This window comes from Neopsephotus bourkii, unplaced genomic scaffold (genome assembly GCF_033783945.1).
Source record: "Neopsephotus bourkii isolate Nb327-2 ecotype Australia unplaced genomic scaffold, CSIRO-AGI_Nbou_v1 NB_1686, whole genome shotgun sequence".
Classification (NCBI taxonomy): Eukaryota; Metazoa; Chordata; class Aves; order Psittaciformes; family Psittacidae; genus Neopsephotus; species Neopsephotus bourkii.
In genome coordinates, this window is record NW_026902160.1 from 593,011 (window position 1) to 618,714 (window position 25,704).

Consider the following 25,704-nt stretch of genomic DNA (forward strand, 5'->3'; position numbering starts at 1 on the left):
TGGTCTCTATTTTATTGTCCTTTACACATACTCTTTGCTTTTGAAGAGGTAATGCTCTAGCTCCTAAGTTATAAGATGTATTGGTGCATGTGATGAAGTTGAAATTTCTTTGCGGGTGATGCATTTTGAGAAGGGGGTAAGTAATTTGATACTTGGAAAATCCCAGTATGGAGGTTTTGCAGTTCTGGAGTACTTCTAAATAAACTCCTCTTTATGTCACCTAACCTTGTTTGTTTTGATTTTCACATGGCTTTAATGTTTTAAAGGACATACACTCTTTGTTAAACATCAGAAGATGATTTCTCTGAACCTTTAAAGTTAATTGAAACAGTTAAGTATGCTTCCTTAATGGAATAAAGGAATCTGTTTAGGGTATACAGGAGATGGCTTTTCTCACTTTTCTTGCTTGGCAAGAGTTGGTTTACTGATCCTGCAGAGAAACTCACATACATATTTTTATGTTTGCTATTCTTTCACAACAGTATAAGGCAGTTTTATGGTATAAAAAAGGGACAATCTGTGTTCCCCAGTGCAATGAAATTGATGAAATATTTTGAAAGGTAAAGATAACTTTTTCTATGTAAATGCAAAATTAGAAATACTATTCACAAAACTCCATTGTGCCCTAATTTCTGATTCCTTGCAAAACTTAAACTACAAAACCTGTAGTTTTTACTGACTTATTTTCAGTTCTTCCAATATAAGTTTTGTGTGTCATTCCAATCCCATTTCCATGCTTTCACAATAAATTTTATACAGTTTTGTGAAGTGATGAATCTGAAGGCCATGTAGGTTGCAGAGGTGAAAGAACAGGCAATAAGTTATATGCATTTTTCTGCTGAGTTGACCTATTTTGTCAGCTAGTGTTGAAGATTTAACATGGATTCTCTCTTCATTGTTAAATGCTATAAAAGAGGAGGGATGTGATTTGTATAAAAAGTGGTAGTTGAACTATACTGCATAATATTAAATCAATGCTTAAGTACCTAGAAAGTGGATTCACAAAATAAGAACCAGAGAGACTACGGCCTGGAAAAGTGAAATGAAATAAAATCCTTACCAGTTTTATTTAAAGCTGCATTGAGTGAAAAGCTCTGGTTAATTTCTGAATTACTTTTTCAGGCTTTCACTTTTATTGAATATGTCACAGCACTGATTTTTTTTCAATCTTCTCTAATCTCACTAATTCATTAGTAGATCCACAGATTTACACTTGTTAAGGCATATCTAGATTAGGGAAATTTTCACTAGTGCAACTATTAGTATAGTAGTCCATAATTCCCTTCCTAGACTAAATTCTAATGTTAGTATTTGTAAGTATAGAATCATAGAATGGTTTGGGATAGAAAGGACCTGAAGCTCCTCTTGTTCTAACCTCCTGCCATTGACAGGGACACCTTCCAATTGACAAGGTTGCTCAAGGCCCTGTCCAACCTGGCCTTGAACGCTGCCAGAGATAGAGCAGCCACAACTTCCTGAGCAACCTGTTCCAGTGCCTCACCACTGTCACAGTAAAGAATTTCTTCCTTACCTCTAACCTAAACTTCCCCTGTTTAAACCCATCACCCCTTGTCCTGTCACTACAGGCGCTGATGAGTCCCTCTCCAGCATCCTTGTAGGCCCCCTTCAGATACTGGAAGGCTGATACATAACTAGGTACTATAAATACTGTAGTTAAGCTTTAGCCTGGGAAGGGAAATTTATGTGTAAAAAGCAATTATTGTGTGTTTATATACATCCCTTCAGTATAATAGGAAGCATGACGTCTACCTGTACATTTTATTTTGAAGGTCAATAAAGCTTCATGTCATATGGCTTTTATTTCATTAGAGCCAGGCACTGGGAATCATCTACTTCTTGATGCATTTACTTTACATGGTAATTCAGCTTGCGCAAGCCTGGGATGCCAAAACTGTGTGCTTGAGCTTTGCAAGATAGGTAACATGTAAAAGATACAGGTTCTTGAATTAGTGTTGTTTCCAGAGATGCCAACCAGTAGCAACTCTTAACTGTACCTGATTTGCTTAATGAATTGCAGAAAGTCAGAATGCAAGCTGTGATACTGTTTAGGTGCAGGATAACCGCTATGGATCAATTAATCTGCAGCACCTGGGCTCTAGAATCACAGAAACCATTTTATGTTACTACAACAACCTCTCATCAGTTGATTTCTCCTACTTCCCATTTTGGAAGCTGTCCATTCCTGCTGGCTGTAGTAAGAGTGAGTGTGTACACAGCATGCAGGCTGTGGCTGTGTGGCTGATGTTTTGAGCACTGTGCCACCTAAATCATCACAGGGATGGTCAGTAGTCCCCAGTTAGTGTCTGACTGGCTATTGATACCTAGATGGCACTTTACCTTGCTTAGATGGCACCTTTACATTGATCTGAAGGGAAAACCTTAAGGTCAAAGGACATATGATAGAACTACATGATCATTCATATCCCACATAGATATGTGGTGAGGTATTTGAGCTACTGAGAATTTCTAAGTCAGCTTTTACCTGCTATTCCCTACAGAGATCAGTTCCACAAAGCTGATCTATTATTTCCAAATGCTTAAGCATAACAGACACATTACAAAACGTGTCTTTTTTTGAAGATACTACTTTGCTGTAGTTTCTGCTGCTTTTTGTTTTTTAATGTTCTTCACCTGGAAGGAATCTTCATAAGAAAAAGCATTCTTAAAGATTTTTTTTTGGAAGGAATCTGATGTTTACAATAATAAATAATGTAAAACCCTATTCTGAAAAGTAACTCAAGAAGGTAGAGCAAAATATCCACAATGAAGTGCAAAATGAAACAAAACACTGTTTATACTTTTTTACCTTACAAATACAGAAGGATTGTCTCCTCCAACAGGTATATGACTTATTTGTCAACTGCGTTTTCAGCGCATGCTTGTGTGGCTGTGTTCCACCGTAACATAAATAATTCAAGTTCCTTTAGCAGCAGTGGCAAAAGGTCTTTTCTTTAAATTATTTATGTAGCATTTTATAATGCTTTGTGTTAAGTATACTACTGCTTTCTTCTGCTTGAAGCCATGAGGGTAAAGAATCAATTTGTTTAGAACGGTGTTAGAGGCTACCAGGAATTGCTGAGGGGGAATGCATTAGCTTCTCTTATCCCAAAGTTGCAGAGGAGCGATGTGCCGTACAATAAGGCTAATCTGCACCCAATGGGTTCCGGGACATTACAGCTGAACTTGGTATGGATTCAGAAAGATGGCTTTCAGTGAATGCCTTGAAGTATTTGATTAAGTGGCACCACAGTGGTTCTTACCAGCTTTATCCAGGTAATGTATTGAGTGATTAACTGGATTATCTTAATTATATGAATGTACACATTCTGATGATTACAAGTGATACGTGTAGCTTCTCACAATAATAAAAGGTCTTAGAGGGTTGAAAATATATATAAATATTATAAACAAATCCATACAAAAATATCCTTAATCCTAATATCCTTAATCTAATATTTGGATTTACTTCTTTATATGATTTGAATAAAAACCTTCAGAGCCATCTTATCCTGAATACTTTCAAGAATTTAGTTGATTAAATGCCTACATTTTCTTACCTAGTGCTATTTTTATGAAATGAAGGTAATAATTTATGCACTGAATACGTAAATAAAAATGTGTAAAATATGGGGTCTTGAGGATTTTTAGAAAGCATTCTGCATCAATTCTGTATTTGAAGAAGGCAATAAATTAAATCAAATGAGTTACCACACAAAGTAGTACTTCTTTGCTAGGTATGGTGGTTCTCAAACAGAACAGAAGCAAATTTAGGTCCCTGGGATTTGGGATGCTTGAGTAAGGATCATCCTTTTACATGTGTTGTAAGATCAGTTGGTGCTTCTACACAGCAAGGAGAAAGGAAGGCAGACATTAGGAAACTTCACAACACTGCTAAGTTGTCCATGCACCTAAACTGGGATTTTTCCAGTAAACTTCTCTGGCATCCTGTGGTTCCTGGTAGCTGGTTTTCTCTTTTTAAATGCTTTACAAGAAGCAGGAGGTCACTTTGCACAGCAGCCTTGTGGTTAGAACGTTTGCATGTGGGAATCAGAGCTCTTAGTTTCCTCTAATGATTATCACAGTGCTCATTAGACAAAATATGTGACTTGGTTGGAAAGTTTCTCCTTTCCTGCTTTCCAAGGTGGGCTGTGTGTACCTAGGAATGCAGGAGTTGTGAGAGTCAGGAAACCTGATACTGAAGTCTTACACTGGAAACATTCCTCTGCAAGAGGAGTGGAGCAGGAATTACAGCTTATACAGTCTTCATTTAAGCATAAATTAGATAAATTGTGTATTAGTATTGGTGAGTTTTTCTTCCTATCTGACCTTTCTTTTTCTCAGATTCTAACTGGTGTACCTGCACTAGGTTTTAATTGCAAGTTATCTATGTGATAAAAGAAACTAGTATAACTAAGCCTTTTCTGGGAAACTTTTCTGCATTGTTTTCAGGTTGACAAGTACTCCAGCAGAAATCTGTACGGATTTTAAAAGCAAACTGATCACATTTTGCTTAAAGGGGAAACAAAGTAGTGTCAGGGTTAAATATGAACATGAACAGTTCTTTCTGAAAAAATCTGAATTAGCTGAATAAAATTCACCCAAGCAGGGACAATTTACCGTGAATGAGTAATCCTTTAATGCTGCTGTAACACATTGGGAGGACCTGTGCTGGGAGCTCTCAAAATTGCTGAAAATGCAGCCTGATTTTGGTTCGTTTTCATGGGATCTCCAGAGTGGGCAGCTTAACAGGGGAATAAGAACCCAAGGCAGTTAAGAGCAAGCGTAACTCTGACAAGCTAGAGAGCAAGCAGCTGCTAGCTGTTAAAGGTAGTTAGCAGTCACCCACTGGTGTCAACACTCAGACTGTAATTGCTGCTTGGCCTTCTTGCGTGCCATAGGGAAATTGAACAGCCACCAGTTAGAGGGAGGAAGGTAGAGTTGACCTGTTAATGACTGCTGGGCATACAACTGTATGAAATCCCTCCTGAGTCCCAAGGTGCTGTCACTTGTGTATTTACAATTGACCACTTTGTGTGGCTACTCCCTAATTTCCCTCTGTCAGCCAAGTAGGTTTAAATGGTTTGGGTTGTGGGATGAGTTTACTTCTCATTTTGCCTGAGAGGAACTAGGAAACGTTCATCATTCATCACTGGAGAACACTGGGGATTGAACCCTCTAGGAGTGAGGCAGTATCTGAAACTGTTACAGATCTATCAAGAAGTTGGTGTCTATTTATATCGTGGAGTGTAAAATAAAATGTATCCCCCTGCAGAGTTAAAGCAAAATACTTCAGATAGTAAATTTAGATATCGTTCTCTTCAGATTCACATTAGCTTCTTTCACAATAGTTTTGCTGTGGTGACAGGTATTCTCTAATGAAGCTAAGAGTTGATTTTGTTATAGTGTTTCATATGTGTTATAGGATTTGCTATAAGAAAATTTGGCATTATTTGCTGAGTGCTTTTAATTAGTTTGAATTTATATGATGATTAGGCAATGAAAAATAGTTACAAAACTTATGTGTTATTATGGTCCTTAAATGTTATCCTTATTGAAAATACAAAGTTATGTTTTCATTCTTCCTTAATCCAATTCTGTATCTTTGTCTTCAAGAACAGCTTTGCTCATAGAAATTCTCAGTAGTTGACTCTTACATCTTAGTAAATATTTGCGAGCTATGGGATAAATTTAAAAATGAAATTTCAGAAGTTTTTTGTTTTTAAATATCTTATCTTTACAACTATTTTATAACTTTTCCCCTAATCTTATATCTTTGAATGGTCCTTTCATCAAAATTTACACTTCTAGGGAGGTATACAAAACATTCTATGTAGTAGTGCTTCGTAACATAGAAGTTGGAAATGTGAAGAGCTTTGAATATATGTATGTAACTATATATATAGAAGAAAATGAGATCTCAGGAGGTCTTATAAAGTAATAATTTGGTGAAATTACTCCTTGCTTTAGTTAGTCTAGGTAATTAACTGAGGGAGATAAATACCAATAAAAAATGTTCCTGCGAAGAACAGGCCATTTCTTACTGGTTGTGAATTCAGCTTTCTCAATCAGTTTACATTTATAGCAAGCTATACATTTGCTTTTCCATTTGGTATACAACAATTGAAGATACCACCTATTTTACTTGAGCATATTATTTTCTCACATCAATTACTACTAATTTTTCAAATAATTTAATAGCTGCATTTTTTTAATCCCATCATTGCAGAATCACATCCAGTTTGGTATCTCTAGTGCAACCTCTCCTGCTCAAAGCAGGGTCCATTATGAGATCAAAACATAGAATCATAGAATAGTTAGGGTTGGAAAGGACCTTAAGATCATCTAGTTCCACCCCCTCTGCCATGGGCAGGGACACCTCACACTAAACCATGTCCCCCAGGTCTCTGTCCCACCTGGCCTTGAACACTGCCAGGGATGGAGCATTCACAGCTTCCCTATGCAACCCATTCCAGTGCCTCACCACCCTTACAGTAGATAGCTCAGGGCTTTATTTAATTGTGTCTTCAGAATTAATTAAACCTCAGTTTACCTCTGTGTGCGAGTACAACTATAGCAGTTTTACGCTTGGGTTTACCAAGAGATGGGGAGAATGGTGGTTTGTAAAAGGTCATGCAACAAACAAGTAGCAAATTTGTGAATAGGAGCATATTGTCTACAGATCGTTCTACTTAGAGCATCCGTTTCTTTCACTTTTGCACTTTCATGAGCAGGTGGTCACTTTAAGAATATGTTTGTGCGTGTTCTGTCTACTTGTATGTGATAAAGATGATCTGGGGTTAACACTTGAAATTATTAGTTAGGCTGCTGCACGAGGTTGTCTTTTCCTGAATTCTCTGCGGGTTCTTGTTAGTTTGTTTTCAGAATAAAAAAAAAGTACTTTTGTTTTTGTCAAGATCTAAAGAATCTGGTCGTTTCTCAGCTTCCAACCCCTAGACCATTGCACTATGTTAGGTTGAGTCTGGAAGGGATTCACAGATTCCTGTTCTTATCAGAAATCAGAATAAATTGATACCTCTACTTACTGTGGATGAGGAAAGCAGCTGTTACTATCTCATTTTCCTTAGCGTCCTTTTCTGTAGTTGACTCTTTTCCTAAATTTTCAGTATTTAACAGAAGTCTTTTGTTTCCATGAAAAAGTTCAGAGTTCCTGTTTAAGGGAAGGTCTGCCTTCCTTGGTGCAGTCCACAGGGTGAGGACTGTAAGCACAAATTTATTTTGCGAAACAAGAAAAAAAGATTTCCTTTTTGTTCCTGCCCCTTTTGCTTCTGGCAGGGGATTGCTTTGAAGACACTCATTTGATTTTCTTTGCAGTGGAACAGAAGAAAATTGAGAGATGTTTTGGGTTGTTTTTTCTATGCTGATGCTCCTAATAAAAGAGGGGAGGGATATTTTGAAGTCTGCACTACTGTGAGCTTGAGCGTGAGGTGCATTAAATCCAGTAAACAATGCTGAAGAGTAAAAGTGAGTAATCCATTATTGACAGATTTGTTCATTCTTTCTATCAGAGCTGAATAGTACTGATCTAAAAGACTGCATCAGTGAAAACAGCCTCAGTAGCAATGCTAGTCTTCCCAGTGTACAGAGCTGTCGACGACTTCAAGAAAGAAGAGTTGCAAGCTGGGCTGTTTCATTTGAGCGTCTTCTTCAGGATCCTATTGGTGTTAAGTATTTCTCGGTAAGTTTTGAGAGACCATAAGATGCCTTTCAAAATACCTAATACTGCTGCGGTAATCTTCCTGTATTCTTTCTTCTTTCCTGGCACCATCCTTGCATAGGACAAGAGATAGGAGTTCATTCTTAACATAGTTATCTGAGCATGTTTCAAAGTTTGAACTCATTCACAGTTAAATAAGAGTTCATAGTGATACACATATTGCTATACATTTCTGAATGGTGAAAGTCAGATGAAAAAGGAATCTATATTGTGCTTCGTACCTAAGCTTTTAGAAAGCTTCCCTGTTTTGTAAAGCAGTTACATTTTGTTGTATTTGTATTTGTATGTAATTTGTATTTGTATAGCCTTTGTACAAAAAAAAAAAAAAAGGCAGCAGTTTCAGTAGTTTCCCGTAGTTTCCCAAGACTTGGTAATATTTTCACATTTACCTACTGAAATCTCAGAAGCCAGATAGAAGACTTTTTTCAGTGGTACAGTTGCTTCTGTTACTGCAAAATGCTTTTAGAAATATTTTCTGAAAACAATCATGGTAGCTAAAAGCATTGTTAAAGCTGCAGCTTGCAGGATAGTGCTGAGTATTTGCAAAATATAAATTAAGCTTCTTCACAGCACATTTATGAAGTTGTAAATACCATGATCTGTTTTATATTTGGTGGCATGGTTTAGTGGGAGGTGTCCCAGCCCATGCAGGGGGGTTGGAACTAGTTGATCTTAAGGTCCTTTACAACCCTAAATATTCTATAATTCTATGATATGTAAGGAAATTAAAGTGTATATACTTTTGCATTGTTGTTCTGGGGAGTATATTGTAGGTCCCAAATGTGTTGCACAAGGACAGCTTGTTCTGCCAAAATGGTTTTCACAGAGAGAATGTAAAGGAACCTGTGGTGTAGATGTAGATTATTGGAACCTGCAGTAGTCCAGAAAGATTCCTTTACTTGGTATAAAAGTATTTCAATATCAAAATGATTAATAAGCAGACTTCCATCATTACTGGCATGGGGACCCAAAGAACACATTAGCAGTGAACATCTGTTTGAGAAAACAGAGATGATGAAAGCAAATAATATGTCCTAGATATTATATTCCCTGTCTCTTAATTTTTCGTAGCAGAGTAGCCCAAGAATTATTAGTATTTTTGCTTAGATCTGAGACTTCTCATCAGACTGAAAGAAAAATTCCAATTCTGATCTGAAGTTAAAGTTCACCTGAAACATGATGTGGTTTGTGGCAGCACTACTGAAAATTTAGTTGTCTTTTCTAGTTACTTTTAAGCCATCAGTAAACTTACTTATGTGCACTTTAGAAATAGCTGCAGTAATTTTTCAGTCCTATGAAAGTTCAAAACTTGAATTAAATAATGAGAAAGTAGCTAATGTCCTTTGATTAAATTTGCGTACTGAAAGGTTAAAGTTACATTTCATTTCAGCAGAAGGCAACCTCAGATATTCAGGAAGTTTAACTTTTTTACCCTATTTTATTCTAACTAGAAATTATAAACATTGCAAAAGTGCATGTGTTAAATACCCAATTTAAAAAACAATTAGGGAATGTTGAAATCTATTGCGTGCACCACCATTTTCTTAAGGCTGGGTGGAAATCCAGAGCCATTGCTTAGATTCGCTTGCAACCTGACTATTGTAACACTGCACAGTTACAGATTTGTGCCAATATTCAAGAACATTGAAGCATCAGCATTTAATTCACAATTGCATAGCAAGCATCTTGGTGCATTTGGGATTCAGCATAGGCCTTTCCTGAGGACAGCTTTGTCACAGAGCAGGAAATACTCTCTAAGAAGAACAGATTTTGCATGTTTTGCAAATACTCGCATTTTGCATAATAGTTTGGTGATTAGAGCAGTCATCCGGGAAGCGAGAGACTTGATTGCAAGTTCCCTCCTCAAGTGGTTCAGAACAACATCTCCAGCTTCCCAGCCATGTGTGACAACTGCTAGGCTACTACATAATGTTCCAACAGGGGCACCACTCAGTCTTCTTGATGAAGCTGAATTGTACAGCCAGCTGTGCTCAAATCATGTGGCCTTAAAGAAAGCAAGCAGGAGATTGTAGTTTCATAGTGAAGGTGCTGAGTGAGGATGTAGGCAGTTGAGTTCCAATTCCTGCTCACTAATTTAATTCTCTTTTAATCTGTAATTTTATGCAAAATGAAGAAATTTCCCCTGACGCCTCTGGATTGTCTTTAGTACATTTGCTGTCTCAGGTTAGGTACATGAAGAGCTTTTGGTTTAAATTGAGAGCTTGCTAGTAGATTTAAAACCCTGTGTTTTAGTTCCTTTGTTGCTTTCCAACAGTTGGACTCCATGCAAATCTTAAAAGCGTAAATAAAAATAAGTTTTAAGTATTTTTGCAAAGATTCCCCTTACACTTCATTCTGAGACTTCCTTGGATGTTAAGGAAGCTTGAGTAATACCGGTGTGACACCTGAAAGAAGGTTGTGCCTTGCAGGCTGACTTAGTATTTCCAATGAAGCACTGATACCTAAAGTTCTGAAGTACAAACAAGCTCTGTTCCAATTTCATGAGTGCCTAGATAATATTTTTAGGCAACCAAGTTGTATTTTTTCTTTACCCTCTTGGCCCCAGTGGTTAAAACACTTTCAAGAGACATATGATGAGAAAATATCATATTATACAGAACTGAATCGGGGCAATTTGTGGTTATACAATTTCCCAGCTGAATGGAGTCCCATATAAATGTCCTGATTATTGTGTTGTCCTGGGTGTTGGGTATTTCTTTTCCCCACTAAGTGTATATTTTCCAAAGTGAACCCATGTAACCACATCAGCAAGCAGTGCTACAAGACTTTTTGTAGTTGCCGTGTGATGCAGAAAAACATTAATACATACAGGATTGATTATAGGCACTGCTTGATAAATACCTACTCTATTTTACTAGGAGGACAGCAGTTAAAGATAGCTGTTTTATAGTGTAACTTTGAAATGTTTTATAAATTACTTAAATTTATATTAAAAGTTCATTCACTAGTTTGGGGGTTGGAACTAAATGATCTTAAGGTCCTTTCTAACCCTAACTATTCTATGAATCTATGATTCTATGATAGTTTATATACTACTTAACACAAAGTTTCAAACTTTGTCTTTATACGTGCAAATGATTTGATTGCTACTTCATGGATTCTCCTCAGTCATATACATTTAAAAAGAAATCAGAAAGAGGAGAGGCACTAGGCTTATATCGAATAGGCATCGACTTTTACTTTAGAAGAAAACTGGAGTGTGATACTGACTGAAATGTCACTTTTATGCAAACTTACCAAGCATTATAAATATGTCACTTGAAATGGCAAGGAACGTTCCTCTGAGACATCTATTCATTTTTTTCCTCTAGGAATTTCTACGGAAAGAATTTAGTGAAGAAAATATTTTATTTTGGCAGGCCTGTGAATATTTTAACCATGTACCTGCACATGATAAAAAAGAGGTAAGTCAGTGTTGTACATGATGTGGCTTCTTCAAGATTATTGAAATTATTGGAGCTCTGCTTGGTCTTTGTACTGTGCCTTCACTAAAATAGGGTTGGAGCCTCAGTCTCCTTTTCTCAGTCCCGTGGGAGTACTGTCCCAAGTTGAAGATGTTTGATATGTTTAGACCACAGTGCAGTGTGGAGTTAGCTCTGTAAAAATGAGCTAAGGTTTACTGGGTGTTGAAAAATGGCTAGCTGCAGTTGCCCAGCGCAAGGGACTGCAAAGCAAGTTAATTTAACGTCTCAAAGAGGTAGAAATTAGCCTCTTGTGCTTTTTCAGCTAGACTGTCTTTAATAGCCAAGATACTGTGTTTATAACTAACTTAGCTGTACCTGCTGTCGTAAGTGTAATCATATTTGTTCACAAGTTATGAGAATCTCCATCTTATCCTTTTAAGATAGTCCTACATTGGTCAGACAGTTTTAGTGAAGTTTGTATCATGTGCAGGTTGGCAACGCTTCTGTCTACGTCACAGCCATATCTAGTCAGGTTTACACTGTGGAAATACATTTTCCATATTCCTCTTTGCTCTTCTGTGGTCCACTGAGGCTTTTCCCCTACTTTCTTCTGTCTTCTAGCTGTATTTTCTGAACACCAGCCTTAAGGACTCTGAGCTAGGTTTGGTGAGGTTTTTTTTTCTCACCATATCCTGAATGTGGGTGTTTCAAAGTAAACAAGGTAAAGATAGAACATGAATGTTTTTTACCGTAAACATTCTTCTGTATACTTACCTCTTTCTAACTTCAAGAATTTGAAGCTCAGACGATTTATTTAAATAGTAACTGTTATGTAAAAGGTCTAAAATCTAAAAAAAATCTGTTCTCCCTGCTCAAACAGCATTTGATTGCTTCATTTTTATTGTTTTCATAGTTTGATAATTTGATGTTTTATTTAGATGGCCACTTTTACTGCTTAAGAAATATTTAATGAATATTTGTACTTTTAAAGGGAAAACCGTATTTGTATGCCTAAACTAGCAAAAGCTGTTAAGTAAAAAATGCTTATATATAAAGGAAACTGGAATGGCTGTGTATATTTGGGTGGAATATATCAGTGTAAGAAATGCCTGTCTAAAAATATGGTTTTAAAGCAAACATACATTTAACATTTATTTTCTGTAGCTTTCTTACAGAGCTCGGGAGATCTTCAGTAAGTTCTTGTGTAGCAAAGCTACAACCCCTGTTAATATTGATAGCCAGGCACAGTTGGCAGATGATATTCTCAATTCTCCACATCCTGATATGTTCAAGGAACAGCAACTTCAGGTAACCATACAAAATGTGACTGCTGTACAGTTATGTCAATTATCTTTTACTTTGAAGTACTTTAAAATCAGTAAAAGTAGTTTCAGATGCTGTATGTATTACTGTGTATAAAATACATTGCAGTGAAGATGATATAGGTCCTGTTAGAATAGAAAAAAGCTGTATAATGGAAAGCTGCTTGACTTCTTTTTGTATATGTGTAGAAAATTGCTGTTAACTAAAAAATAATATGAAAAATGCTATTATTGAAATGAAGGTTTAGTGCAAGTAAATAATTCCATGTGTTGCAACACCATTGCATATGGTGTTTGCATACGGTTGCGTATTCATTTCTGTAGTGGACAGTTGTTTACACAAATAGTGTTTAATTTGGGTCAAAGCGGTTTGTAAAATATGTCTGTTGTGTTAAGGGAGTCCTTCCCTTAAGCTTTAATAGAACTGTTAGACAAAGAGCTTGTTAAAACTGCTGGTGTCTAAAGACCTCTGAAGTGGATGTATATTAATGTTCAGAAGAGAACAGTTATGTAACAACAGGATAAATTGTACATTTTCTGTAGAATTTAAGTTTCTTCTTTATTCTCCTAAGTAATCTCATTGGTAACTCCCCCACCCTAACATTTTATTAGTAGAAATAATTTTGAGATCATGTTATTTAGACATCTAGAATATAGATTTAACTACATAAATCTATAATTTTATAATTATAGATTATATAAATCTATAAATTATAATTCAGTTATGCAGATAAATCTGCATAAATGAAGCAGGTCACAATCTTAGTCTTTGTGCAGCATCAGATCACATGCTTTTGAGGCAATCTGAGCAGGTGGTTATAGTACCTCCCTACATCTGTGGAGATAGAAAGGTAGGTCTAATTGCTGGTTTAGTAGCTTCTAGCACTACAACTACCCCCAGTTTGCCTACCAAGGCCTGAGGCGTCTGTGAATTACCAGCCACAATCTTCACAGACATTCTTTTGTGCACTCTTCATCTTGGTTTTGTGGAGCCTGTACCTGAATTGTTTGGTGGAGCAGAAAGTGTTCTTATGAGCATGGTGGCTGCACTGAGGCACGTTTTCTTCCTTCTTTGAAAACCCCTTGTCCTTAGGTTGGAGGGCTCATGTGCTGGGTGAAAATGCTGATGTTGAAGTGCTGCTGTGGGTCTAATCCCAGCCACGTAGCTTGTGTGGACCTGACACGCTTATCTGAAATTGTCAATGCCTCTGTAGTTCTCCCATCAGAACCCTCAGTCAAACCTGGTCCTCACAGTGTAAAATTAGGTGAAGCAGAATGAGAGTTATTTCTGCCGAAGTGGACTTGGAGCTGTGTGTGCCAGCTGATTTACTAGTGCTGTGTTGCCTGGCTGAGGTCAGTGCTGAGTCATCAGCAATCTTGATGGCCCTTAATATCTTGGTTTCACTAAGGGAAAAAAGTCATGGTGGCGACACCATCTTCATAATGCAAAAGCTATACATTTGTGGTCTTTGACAAGAGCTTTTAGATTTCAGTGGTGAGCATAGAGTGACCTGAGGTGGTCATCGGGTGTTTATGATGCTTGAGAATAGGGAGTGTTGCTGTAGGGCTGTTGTGGATTTACAGAAGTGTGTGTGGGAAAGTGCTTTGGAAAGCGTTGCTGAGGCTGTTATCTCTCAAGCTCTGCCTGTTGGAAATGTTGCTAGAAGCTGCTTTCTGTCCATAGCCCGACAAATTTGCCCTTGATCCTATCAGCAGTGTTGTAATATGACCGTGTGGATGCAGCCAAAACACCTGGTTAGGATTTCACTGTTTCTGAGGAAAAGAACAAGCATTTTGAGTGTTTCCAGATGCAAGACAGTGTAGGCCACTGGAAGATACTAAGAATAATAATAATAAAAAAAGAATAAAAATCATTTACTTCATGTAGAGTTGCATAGGTGTGTATGTATACTTTTCTACCCTTGCTTATGTATAAAGTTCAAATGATTTTTTAAGATACATTTCTTTTTCTCATTTCTAAGACAAGAAATAGCATCTGCTAGATTTTTTTCCAAATAATCCTAATAATAGTGCTAAATATAGGAAATTGGGGATGTAGTGTGGGCTAACAACATACTAGGGCAGATGATGATCAGCTCAAGGTAATATACTTATATAGTTAACCTGTCATCAATCTGTCCAGGAAAGTTCAAAGGTTGGAATGTTTTTACTGTATTACTTACGCTTACTCTGCAGACTTCACCTCTACAGTAACTCTGTCTCTTAGTTCTCTGCAATTGCTTTCCTTTATTCTTCTGACCTAACATGGAATAATAATTTTATCATCTTCTGGTGCTAGACTCTGTGACAGGAAGTAACTCTGAAAAGATTTGGTTTTCATCCTGAAACTGTATTTAATTTAAGGTATTCGTTCCACACCTGTACTGTGGAATCAAATCATATTTTGGGGTCACAAATTGCATTTAGCTTAAAATACAATTATTTGTTGAGGAGTGCAACCTCTAAGTTTAATTTTCTTAAAACCTCAAAAAAGGTGAAATCTTTTGTATTTTTCAGTTACGCTGGGTTTTGCATCTGTTTTAGTGTTTGCATTTTTCATACCATTTTTCCCCAATAACCTTGCATCTGCAGTGCATCAGTGGGTCCTTGAGATTGAAGCTTTCTGATGTCCTGTAGTTACCTCTCTGTATTTAATGTTGTTTTGGCAATACACCACAGTATTATTCTTTCAAATCAGCAGAACACAAATTTTTCAAATCTATCTGAATAATTTGTTGAGCAGTGCCCTGAAGACTGCTTGTGTTCTGTAGTTGCCTTTTCCAGTTCTGCCTGTGTACCTGTAGTCAGAGAAAGATCTTAGTTTTCATAGCATGAGAGAGCAATTCCCCTTTGTGAGCAGTTTTTTAAGTGGGACATCTTTGACACTGGATTATCAATTTGATACTTCATTGAGGACACATCAGACTTTGTGCCAAGCTGTTCCAGCAGGTTATGCTGGTAAAACTAACCCTACAGAAGTATTTTTTCCACAGCTTACCATGCAGAAAACAGTGCATTAAAAAGCCCAACAAACATGACAGGAAATGGGAATATATAGGGGGAAGGCAAGATTGTGGAAGTCAGCATTCAGTCTGAATAGGTTTCTGTGATGCTGCAGGATCAAATTATCTCTGTGCCATCTTGCTATCTGCCAGAAAAGTTTTGGACTAATGCTTGTTGAGAACGGTGTCTTTGCACAATCTGAAGAATGATTTCCATCAGCAACTGCCCTACTGTGACTTCCCTGTAGACTCTTGGGAATGCCATGAACAGTTGTGTTGCCTATAACTTTATTTGATTTTCATGTCTAAAGAAGGTGGCATTCATACTGTTTTTTCAGATCAAGTGAATCATTGGAGAGCATATAAAGGTAGAACTATGGATTCACTTAAAATAACAGGTTTGAAACTGGAACAAGAAATTTAAACACTGTTTAGCATTTAAGAGAAAACTTTTCTTCCTTCACTTTCATGAAGTTAGCTTTGGTTGAATTAGCCTCAGACATTTGCTCCAGGACTGGTGTAGTGCTGCTTCCTTCCTATGTAGTTAAAGACAAATGTTGGTTTTGCCCAGAGCAGCCATTTTATGTAAACTGTTCTTTTGCAGGGTCTTGATTTTACATCACCTTGATAATTGAATCTTCCAAAGATGTTCTGGTTTTCATTATGATTGGGCACATGAACTTTGCATTAGTACAGCTCTCAGCTTCTCATGCGCTTTGCACAAAACATAACATTTTTCTGAACCTGCGCTTAAGGAATAGATCATAGAATCATAGAATAATTAGGGTTGGAAAGGACCTTAAGATCATCAAGTTCCAACCCCCTTGCCATGGGCAGGGACACCTCACTCTAAACCATATCACCCAAGGTCTCCTCCAACCTGGCCTTGAACACTGCCAGGGATGAAGCATTCACAGCCTCCCTGGGCAACCCATTCCAGTGCCTCACCACCCTAACAGGAAAGAATTTCCTCCTTATATCCAATCTAAACTTCCCCTGTTTAAGTTTGAACCCATTACCCCTTGTCCTATCTCTGCAGTCCCTAATGAAGAGTCCCTCCCCAGAATCCCTATAGGCCCCCTTCAGATACTGGAAGGCTGCTATGAGGTATCCACGCAGCCTTCTCTTCTCCAGGCTGAACAGCCCCAACTTTCTCAGCCAATCTTCATACAGGAGGTGCTCCAGTCCCCTGATCATTCTCGTGGCCCTCCTCTGGACTTGTTCCAACATTTCCATGTCCTTTTTATGTTGAGGACACCAGAACTGCACACAATACTCCAAGTGAGGTCTCATGAGAGCAGAGTAAAGGGGCAGGATCACCTCCTTTGACCTGCTGGTCACGCTCCTTTTGATGCAGCCCAGGATACGGTTGGCTTTCTGGGCTGCAAGCGCAGACTGCCGGCTCATGTTCATTTTCTCATCAACCAGCACCCAAATCATCATATTATGTTTCACTTTAAACTGGTGCGGTGTATTTAACGAGGTCTAAACAAAGTCACACCTACTGCTGTTTACAGCAGAATCGTTATGTCCTAATTTTGTGGGAGTTTGCATTTGCAAAATAGCCTCATTTTCTTGATGTTAGTTGAGCTTATGTAACCATTATCCACTGCATTTTCATTTCAGATATTTAACCTGATGAAGTTTGATAGCTATACTCGCTTTCTCAAATCTCCACTTTACCAAGAATGCATCTTAGCTGAAGTCGAAGGTCGTCCTCTTCCAGATCCGCAGCATGTTCCCAGCAGCCCCACCTCTAAACACAGCATCAGTTCAGAGAAGTCCAGTGTCACAACACCAAAAAAGGTTACCTTTTTATTCTTACCTGAAAACTATGTTCTTCAGTAATGTTTTTAAAGTTCTTTGGAAAATCAAAGATAATGTATAAAAACCATTAAAAATGTTAGTTTAGCGGTGCTGGCAAATATAATTACAAAACCTTTTTGTACACAGGAAAATATTTAGGTCTTTTAATCCACACTTTTGAATTGAATTTCTAGCTATGGACTTCCTGAATATAATTTTAGATCTTTGTTATTATTTAAATAAAATAAAAATGAGGATTATTTTAATACATCAGTTTAGAAGATAATTTTGATTGAGCAGTGAGCTTAAGATGTAATATTTTAACCTTTGCTGAGAGCAGATATTTTATCAGAAGGTACTGGGGAAAGGCTTAACCTAATCTAACTCACCTTTGCAAAGGATAGTTTTTTAATTTCTTAGCCTCCACTGCACTAAGATAACTCTGTGTAAATCAGATACAGTTGCTTAAAATTAGACGAGTAGTATTACTGATCTCCTGAAGTTATTTAGAGTTTATTTTTTCTTCATGTAGATAATACCACCATAGTATTACATAACTGCATGGGTAAATTATAACTTTGCATTTTTCATGTCAATCACTACACATTAGCCCATCTGCTATCACATATTTTTATGACTAGGAACCTTTTTAAAAGTAGTATTTTAAGGAATGCTTGTATAATCTAACAGGAATAGCTTGTTAAAAGCAAGTTTACTCTAATATCAAACATTCCTGACATTTGTACTCTTCAGCACTAATAAATACTTTGACTATACATGTAAATGTTAAGCAAAACTTTTTCATTGCCTTTAAATGCAGTTCATGTTTAAGCACAGCCTAAGGAAACTATCTGAAATACAGAAATGAATTTTTTTGTTTTAAAGGCAAGGTAAATGGTCTTTCCACATTAACTTAGGCATACTGGTGAGCTGTGGAGAGTTCTTTCATATGTGCAGGAGCTTTCAATGGCTTGTTTCCAGCTACTGTTTTCTGCTCCCTACCAAGTAGCACATTTCCATCTATGTATTTCCTTTTATTTCCACTGAGGGTTTTTTTGAGCTTTGTTTTTTTGCTGCTGAGGGGGTTGCTGGCACATACGCCTGTGAGTGGGGTAAAGACGACAGCTAACCTGACCATCACACTCTTCTTTTGGGAAGAAGTGTGGGAAGGTTTATTTTAGATAATATACTTACAACTGTGAAGGTTTATTTTAGATAATATACTTACAACTGTGATCCAACCATCAGAAAGAGCTTTTTCAAATACATGGCAGGTAAAACTAACACCAGAGGCAATGTAGGCCCGCTGATGAACGGGACGGGTGCCCTGGTGACAGAAGATACAGAGATGGCAGAGTTACTGAATGACTTCTTTGTCTCTGTCTACTCTGCTGGAGGCAGTCCTGAAGAGCCCTGTACCGCTGAGACCCCGGATGAAGATAGGTCAACGGAGCGGTCTGCCTTAGTTGATGAGGAATGGGTTAAAGACCAGTTGAGCAATCTGGATATCCATAAATCCATGGGTCCAGATGGGATGCACCCGCGGGTGCTGAGGGAACTGGCTGAGGTCATTGCTAGACCGCTCTCCATCATCTTTACCAAGTCTTGGGAAACGGGAGAGGTGCCTGAGGACTGGAGGAAAGCAAATGTCACTCCTGTCTTCAAAAAGGGCAAGAAGGAGGACCCGGGTAACTATAGACCGGTTAGCCTCACCTCTGTTCCTGGGAAAGTGATGGAACACCTTATCCTTGGTGCCATCTTAAGGCATATCAAGGATAAGAGGGTTATGAGGGGCAGTCAACATGGCTTCACCAAGGGGAAGTCGTGCTTGACCAATCTTGTAGCCTTTTATGAGGAAATAACGCGGTGGATGGATGATGGTAGAGCGGTGGATGTGGTCTACCTCGACTTCAGCAAAGCGTTTGACACGGTCTCCCACAGCATCCTTGCGGCTAAATTGAGGAAGTGTGGTCTGGATGATCGGGTAGTGAGGTGGACTGTGAACTGGCTGAAGGAGAGAAGCCAGAGAGTTGTAGTCTATGGGGCGGAGTCTAGTTGGAGGCCTGTATCTAGTGGAGTGCCTCAAGGGTCGGTACTGGGACCAGTATTATTTAATATATTCATTAACGATTTAGATGAGGGAATTGAGTGTACTATCAGCAAGTTTGCTGATGACACTAAGCTGGGAGGGGTGGCCGACACGCCAGAAGGCTGTGCTGCCATCCAGAGGGACCTGGACAGGCTGGAGAGCTGGGCGGGGAATAACTTGATGAAATATAACAAGGGAAAGTGTAGAGTCCTGCATCTGGGCAGGAACAACCCCAGGTTCCAGTATAGGCTGGGGAACGACCTGTTAGAGAGCAGTGTAGGGGAGAGGGACCTGGGGGTCCTGGTGGACGACAGGGTGACCATGAGCCGACACTGTGCCCTTGTGGCCAAGAAGGCCAATGGCATCCTGGGGTGTATTAGAAGGGGGGTGGTTAGTAGGTCGAGAGAGGTCCTCCTTCCCCTCTAGTCTGCCCTGGTGAGACCTCATCTGGAATATTGTGTCCAGTTCTGGGGCCCTCAGTTTAAAAAGGACAGGGACCTGCTGGAGAGAGTCCAGCGCAGGGCAACTAAGATGATTAAGGGAGTGGAGCATCTCCCTTATGAGGAAAGACTGAGGGAGCTGGGTCTCTACAGTTTGGAGAAGAGGAGATTGAGGGGTGACCTTATTAGTGTATATAAATATATAAAGGGGGAGTGTCACGAGGATGGAGCCAGGCTCTTCTCAGTGGCAAACAATGAAAGGACAAGGGGTAATGGATACAAATTGGAGCACAAGAGGTTCCACTTAAACCTGAGAAGAAACTTCTTCTCAGTGAGGGTGACGGAACACTGGAACAGGCTGCCCAGGGAGGTTGTGGAATCTCCTTCTTTGGAGACATTCAAGACCCGCCTGGACACGTTCCTGTGTAACCTTATCTAGGTGTTCCTGCTCCGGCAGGGGGATTGGACTAGATGATCTTTTGAGGTCCCTTCCAATCTCTAACCTACTGTGATACTGTGATACTGTGATACTGTAACCAATGATTTAATTTTGTTTTGGTGATAGTTAAGTGGTAAATCGAAGTCAGGAAGATCTTTAAATGAAGAGTCAGGAGAGGAGGACACTGAGAAGAAAAAAAGGGGAACATTTTTCTCATGGTCAAGAAGTAAGAGTTTGGGGAAATCACAGAAGAGAAGAGAAAATGGTGATTATCCAAATGGTGAGTAATCATGTTCCACTTTGTTTCAAAGGTGTTTCAGCAGTAGATGTGACTAATCTCATCATGTTTACTTTCAGTCTAAGTGCATCCTTGGGTGTGACAGAGGGAAAAGAAACTGTCAAGTCAGAAGGCCATAGTGTGGCTAGTATCACTGGAAGTTTTGCGGAAGCAGTTGTACAAATAAATAGATAAAAGTATGAAAATAGTTAAATTCATTTTTATCGACTTTCAAGAGTTTCTTTTTTTTTCCACTGCTTTTCAGTAGACTGCTTTTCTCTGTGCTGGAAAATGCTTTTTCAAGCAGAGAGCTACTGTTTTCATAGTAAGATAATTACAGCTCTTTACAGAGAAGTTGAGGAGCTCTGTATGCAAATAGTGCCATAGTTACAGCTATTTGAAAATTCCTTCATTATCTCTGTTTTTTTTCTTTTATTAGTACCACACTGGTATGCTCACTTTGAACACATTCACTACCTGTTTTCCACCTTTCCTGATTAAAATGATCAAAGAGTCAGAGTTAGGGAAACCCTTGCAATCTACTGTTTTGTTACTTATCTCTTTGTGAGAGTTTAAGGAAGAGTTCCTCTGTGAAAGCACCTGTACATGGCCTCTAAAGGAAGAACTGAAAGTTTTGCATAAACTCCATTGAGTTAAAAATAATAGAGAAATTCCACTGAAGCACTAAATTTGGACCATATTGTTACTGTGGTTTCTTCTTCTCTATTTTCTATTATAGGCCCAGACCCACAAGATGCCTTTGACAGTATCGATAGTTTAAGTGTTCTCATTATACTCACGTGTGAAAAGACATCAGAGGCATTTGTTTTATTGCACAGTATAAAGATTGGGTAATATTTCCTTTAATGAAAAATGTTTTTCTGAGCAGAGGAGCGTATTTGAAATAGCTTTCTGTATTATAATATATAATAAAACCAAGCCTTTTTACTGATTGCTGATTCTTTCCACAGATTCCCTTCAGTCTAATGGATTATCATACAGACGGGAATCACAAGGCTCCATGTCATCAACTGCTAGTCTTGACTTGGTAATGCCTGGCTCTTAATAAGAAGGGGGGAAGTGGTGAAAACAGTGAATTACTTATAATTTAAGTAATGTGAAGTAATTTCTTTGAAGTAATACATTGAGAAAGGACTTTTAAGTGATAAGGGGGAGGGAAAGGTTTAATATTAAGCAATTTTAGAATACTAGAAATGTAACAGGGGTTGTGTTTATATACCACTTTTTATTGTGTGCTTATACAAAAGGTATCCATTGTATCTTGTTTGTCTTAACTTTGGGCACCAGTAGAATTCCAGAATAAAACTTTGCTTTTCAAAGGGAGCTACTGTAGCTCTTTATAGAGTTTCTTCGACCTACTAGAGCTTTGAGATTCTGCTCCGAACGACACGTTAAAGCTTTCCCTCTACTTTGCATGTAAGCAAGTAGTATCAGGCTCATTTCTGTGGTACTAGCATATGTTGTGTTTCTTTGCTCTCTGTTTCTTTTAAAGTTGTGAATTTTAATTCTTGTCATTATGACATAACTATGCTCCTAAAATATGAGAAAAGAGAAGCAGGGGATTTCATTGCAAACACTGATTTTGTCATAGTAGGTAGGAAAATAATGGGTGAAAAACACTAACCATTTCTAAGCAGTATAACATGATTTCTAACCATCAAGTTATAACTTGATGGTGTAAAATTAATGAAATGCAAAATTAAAACAGTATTGAAAGTAGAACATAAGTGCAACATTTAATATTTATCTGTGTTGATATAGAGAAAGGCTATAAAATGGGAATTTTTACAAGTTTTTTCTTAGTCTTGATATCCCTCTAGTAAACTAGAGTTTAGCAACTATGTCATTTTGCCTATGCTACAAATATTGATGAGGGAAGCAAGCATGGCAAAGTGATGTCTATTTCTGTTGCAGAAAAGTCTTATCCCAAAAAGCAGAAAATGGGAAGCCTCCCTAAAGCAACAATCATAGAATCATAGACTGGTTTGTGTTAGAAGTGATCTTAAAGATCAAGCAGTTCCAATCCCCCTCCCATGCGCAGGGATACCTTCCGCTAGACCAGGTTGCTCCAAGCCCCATCCAGCCTGGGCTTGAAGACTTGACAGGAATGGGGTAGCCACAGCTTCTCTGGGCAACCTGATCCAGTTCCTCATTGCACTTATAGTAATGATTTTCTTCCTTGTATCTAACCCGTAGTGTCCTTTTAAGTTATGAAAATGGAACAGAAATTCACTTCAAAGATACTTTTGATATTTTGTAGTAGTGTTATTATTCTAGTGTTACTCTAGAGTAAAGGTTAATGCTGTGATCTTTAGCCTTTACCTATAACATTGTGCTTGTTCCCTTTAATAAAAAAGGCACACAGTCATTAAGTAAATTGTTTTAATATTTTAATTTCTCTGTGGTGTATTTGTAGCACTCGGATTGTGTTGAAAGAAGAGGAAATTTGTTTGGGGAGCCTGATGTTTAAAGGTGTCCCTCATCTCCTTAAATGTTGAATCACAATGTGCCAATAGTAATTTTTACACCAGAAGGTTATTATTAAGTATAGACACTTCACTATTGGAACCTAAATAAGATCTTATTTACTTGCACTTTTGGATTAACAGCTCTGTTCTATAGTTTGAGAGTCTTGTAACCTGTTTTGCACACTTTATCTAAAAATTCATCTCTTCTTAAAACAAATTTAGACTTGTGGAGTGCTGTTACCTGTACCTAAATATTTTTTCCTCCAGAATTTAAATTTATCTGACATTTGAGATATTTAGAAGGGTTTCTAAACTATATACATAGTAGAAAGTATGCTTCTTGGCTTGGTTGCTTTGTACAGACTCTTAAGGTTTATGCATATACCTAAATTTCCCATTGGGCAGTGACATTTTTTTCCTTTTTCCTGTCAAGTCTGAACCCTCAAGAGTACCTGCATTTGTACCAGATAAAGAGAAATCTCCCAAATACTGCTGCGTAAACCTTCCGGATGGTTCGTCTAGCAAAATGGCTGTGAAATCCGGATTCTCTATCAAAGAGATGCTCTCTGGGGTCTGCGAGAAACATGGCATTAACATAGCTGCAGTGGACCTCTTTTTAGTTGGAGGTGATAAGGTATCACATATTCTTGTGCTTTTTTAAAATCGCTTCCATACTTATTTTATGAATAAGAAAGTCTGTACTCAATTGTAATACATGTCTCATGGTTCTACCTGTTGGAAAACTGGAAAACCCAGTTGATTGAAGAAGAACTTTAGTAAAACTAGGACTGGTGGGTCATTGTGATCGCTTGTGGTATCTACACTACAGAAAGCAGAATGCAGCTGATGACAAAGATTTCCTTATAATAATAAGTTAATTTAGGTATCTAGCCCACGTGGCTTGTCCAGGGGAATGGTTAGCTTGTACTTAATTGAAAGTGTCCACAAAGAAAACAAATGCATCATAGCAGATGAAACTTTATTAAAGCAAAGAAACATAATGAAATTCAATAGTTCAAAGATGAATGAGAGGAATTAATGCTAGAAATAAGGTATGGTTTTTAATACTGAAGAAATTTTCCAAGACAGCAGTCTGTGTTGGGGAAGGTGGTGTGTGATAGCTCTTATTCCAACAGAAGTACCTCCAATTAAAAGAGAAGCTGTGGATTTGAAACATTTATGAATTTAAATTTGTGTTTACAGTCAATCTAGATTATTGCAATCACATAAATCAATGTATGTGCATAGTTATGTGCCTGTCTTTTAAAAATCTTAAAGATTGTTAACTTGCCACATTTTCTAATGCATCATTATATGCAATAATTTATTTAAGTTGAAGGACCTAGGCTTGGTTTAAAACATTGAGTTCCTGAATACCCGCTGAGTCCTGTGGAAATAGAAGTTTGGTCATTGTCTCACAACTATATGATATAAAGTAAAATACACTTTAGTCAGGTTGCATATTGTAAATTAATATCCTCTAGAATGCATACAGCCTATGTTAATAATTTTCAGTTACTTGAAATAAATTTTTAACCACTTTGCTGTTCTTTTAAAACATATTTTAACATTAATTTGCTCTATCTCCTTTTGTTCCTGACATGTGCTCTGTAGCCACTTGTATTGCACCAAGACAGTAGCATCCTGGAGTCTCGGGACCTACGTTTAGAAAAACGCACTTTATTTCGGTAAAAGTCAAAATTACTGTCTTCCTCTGTCATTTTCCACTCCATTTTACTCTTTAAGTGCACTGAAGTATATTGTCAGTTACCTGTGCAACAAAACAGCAGTTAATGCAGAAAAGAAGTTGTCTGAATCCAGTAAAAAAATCCAATTAGCTATGTAATGCAGCATCTTAGATTGTAATCCAGCATTAAGGGATCTAAGGTTCTTATTCGTTGTACAGGGACATTAGAAGAAATAGGTCTTAATATCAAGCAAAAAGTCCCAGTGAATAAGGAAGGTGACCTAATGTTTGTTACTGAAAATGATTGACTTCCACTGTTAACTCACAGTTTGAGTTTTTGTTAAAATCCATTTTTACTTAAGATTGCAATAACACACATATAAGAGATGCCTTTAGCATGGGGATTCTCTGAGTTACACAAGTGCCTAAGTTAAGTATCTTGCCTACATTTAGGCACCGATATTCCCTCAGATATGTTTAGTTTTAGAGCCAGCTACTAAATGTTTCCTGTACAGGTAATGGTGAGATTACCTCTAAAAGGTGAGATACCTCTAAAAGGTAGTTCAGATGAGGGTAGCTAGGGTAAGGATCAATGTGGTCCTACAGGGACATTTCAAACTGAGTACAGAAACATATGGTGAGTTTTAAAATGATGGAAACGGAAGCTTCCTGGATTGCTGTCTTGGATGCAAGTGGGATTTTGATGCCAGCATTCCACTATAGGGGTATTTAAATTATTATGATGTCTCAAGATGAAGCAGTTGTGAGCAAGCATGAAGGACAGATCTGAGGCCCAGAGGGACCTTCCACATTAGGAAGAAACATGTTTAGTAGTTTGAAGCAGCACAAGAATGAAAGGGAATCAAACTGCCTGTCTCCTAGTCTAATCCTAAATGCAACAATAAAAGAACAGGGCTTTGATATTAAATGGATATATGAATTGACTACATATTCCCATCCAGTTACATCTGT

General features: G+C 37.9%; 1 protein-coding gene across 8 annotated transcripts in view; it reads left to right on the plus strand.

Annotated features, from left to right (window-relative positions):
- The window catches only part of RGS12 (regulator of G protein signaling 12), a 90,753-nt gene that overhangs the window by 45,022 nt on the left and 20,027 nt on the right, over nucleotides 1-25,704 (plus strand). For all 8 annotated transcript variants that reach the window (XM_061376008.1, XM_061376007.1, XM_061376009.1 and 5 more), the window contains 8 exons: nucleotides 7,548-7,717; nucleotides 11,089-11,181; nucleotides 12,346-12,489; nucleotides 17,132-17,311; nucleotides 20,406-20,559; nucleotides 21,528-21,604; nucleotides 23,479-23,679; nucleotides 24,660-24,733. In XM_061376008.1, coding sequence (XP_061231992.1) covers nucleotides 7,548-7,717; nucleotides 11,089-11,181; nucleotides 12,346-12,489; nucleotides 17,132-17,311; nucleotides 20,406-20,559; nucleotides 21,528-21,604; nucleotides 23,479-23,679; nucleotides 24,660-24,733 — 1,093 coding nt within the window. The remainder of the gene's footprint in view (nucleotides 1-7,547; nucleotides 7,718-11,088; nucleotides 11,182-12,345; nucleotides 12,490-17,131; nucleotides 17,312-20,405; nucleotides 20,560-21,527; nucleotides 21,605-23,478; nucleotides 23,680-24,659; nucleotides 24,734-25,704) is intronic.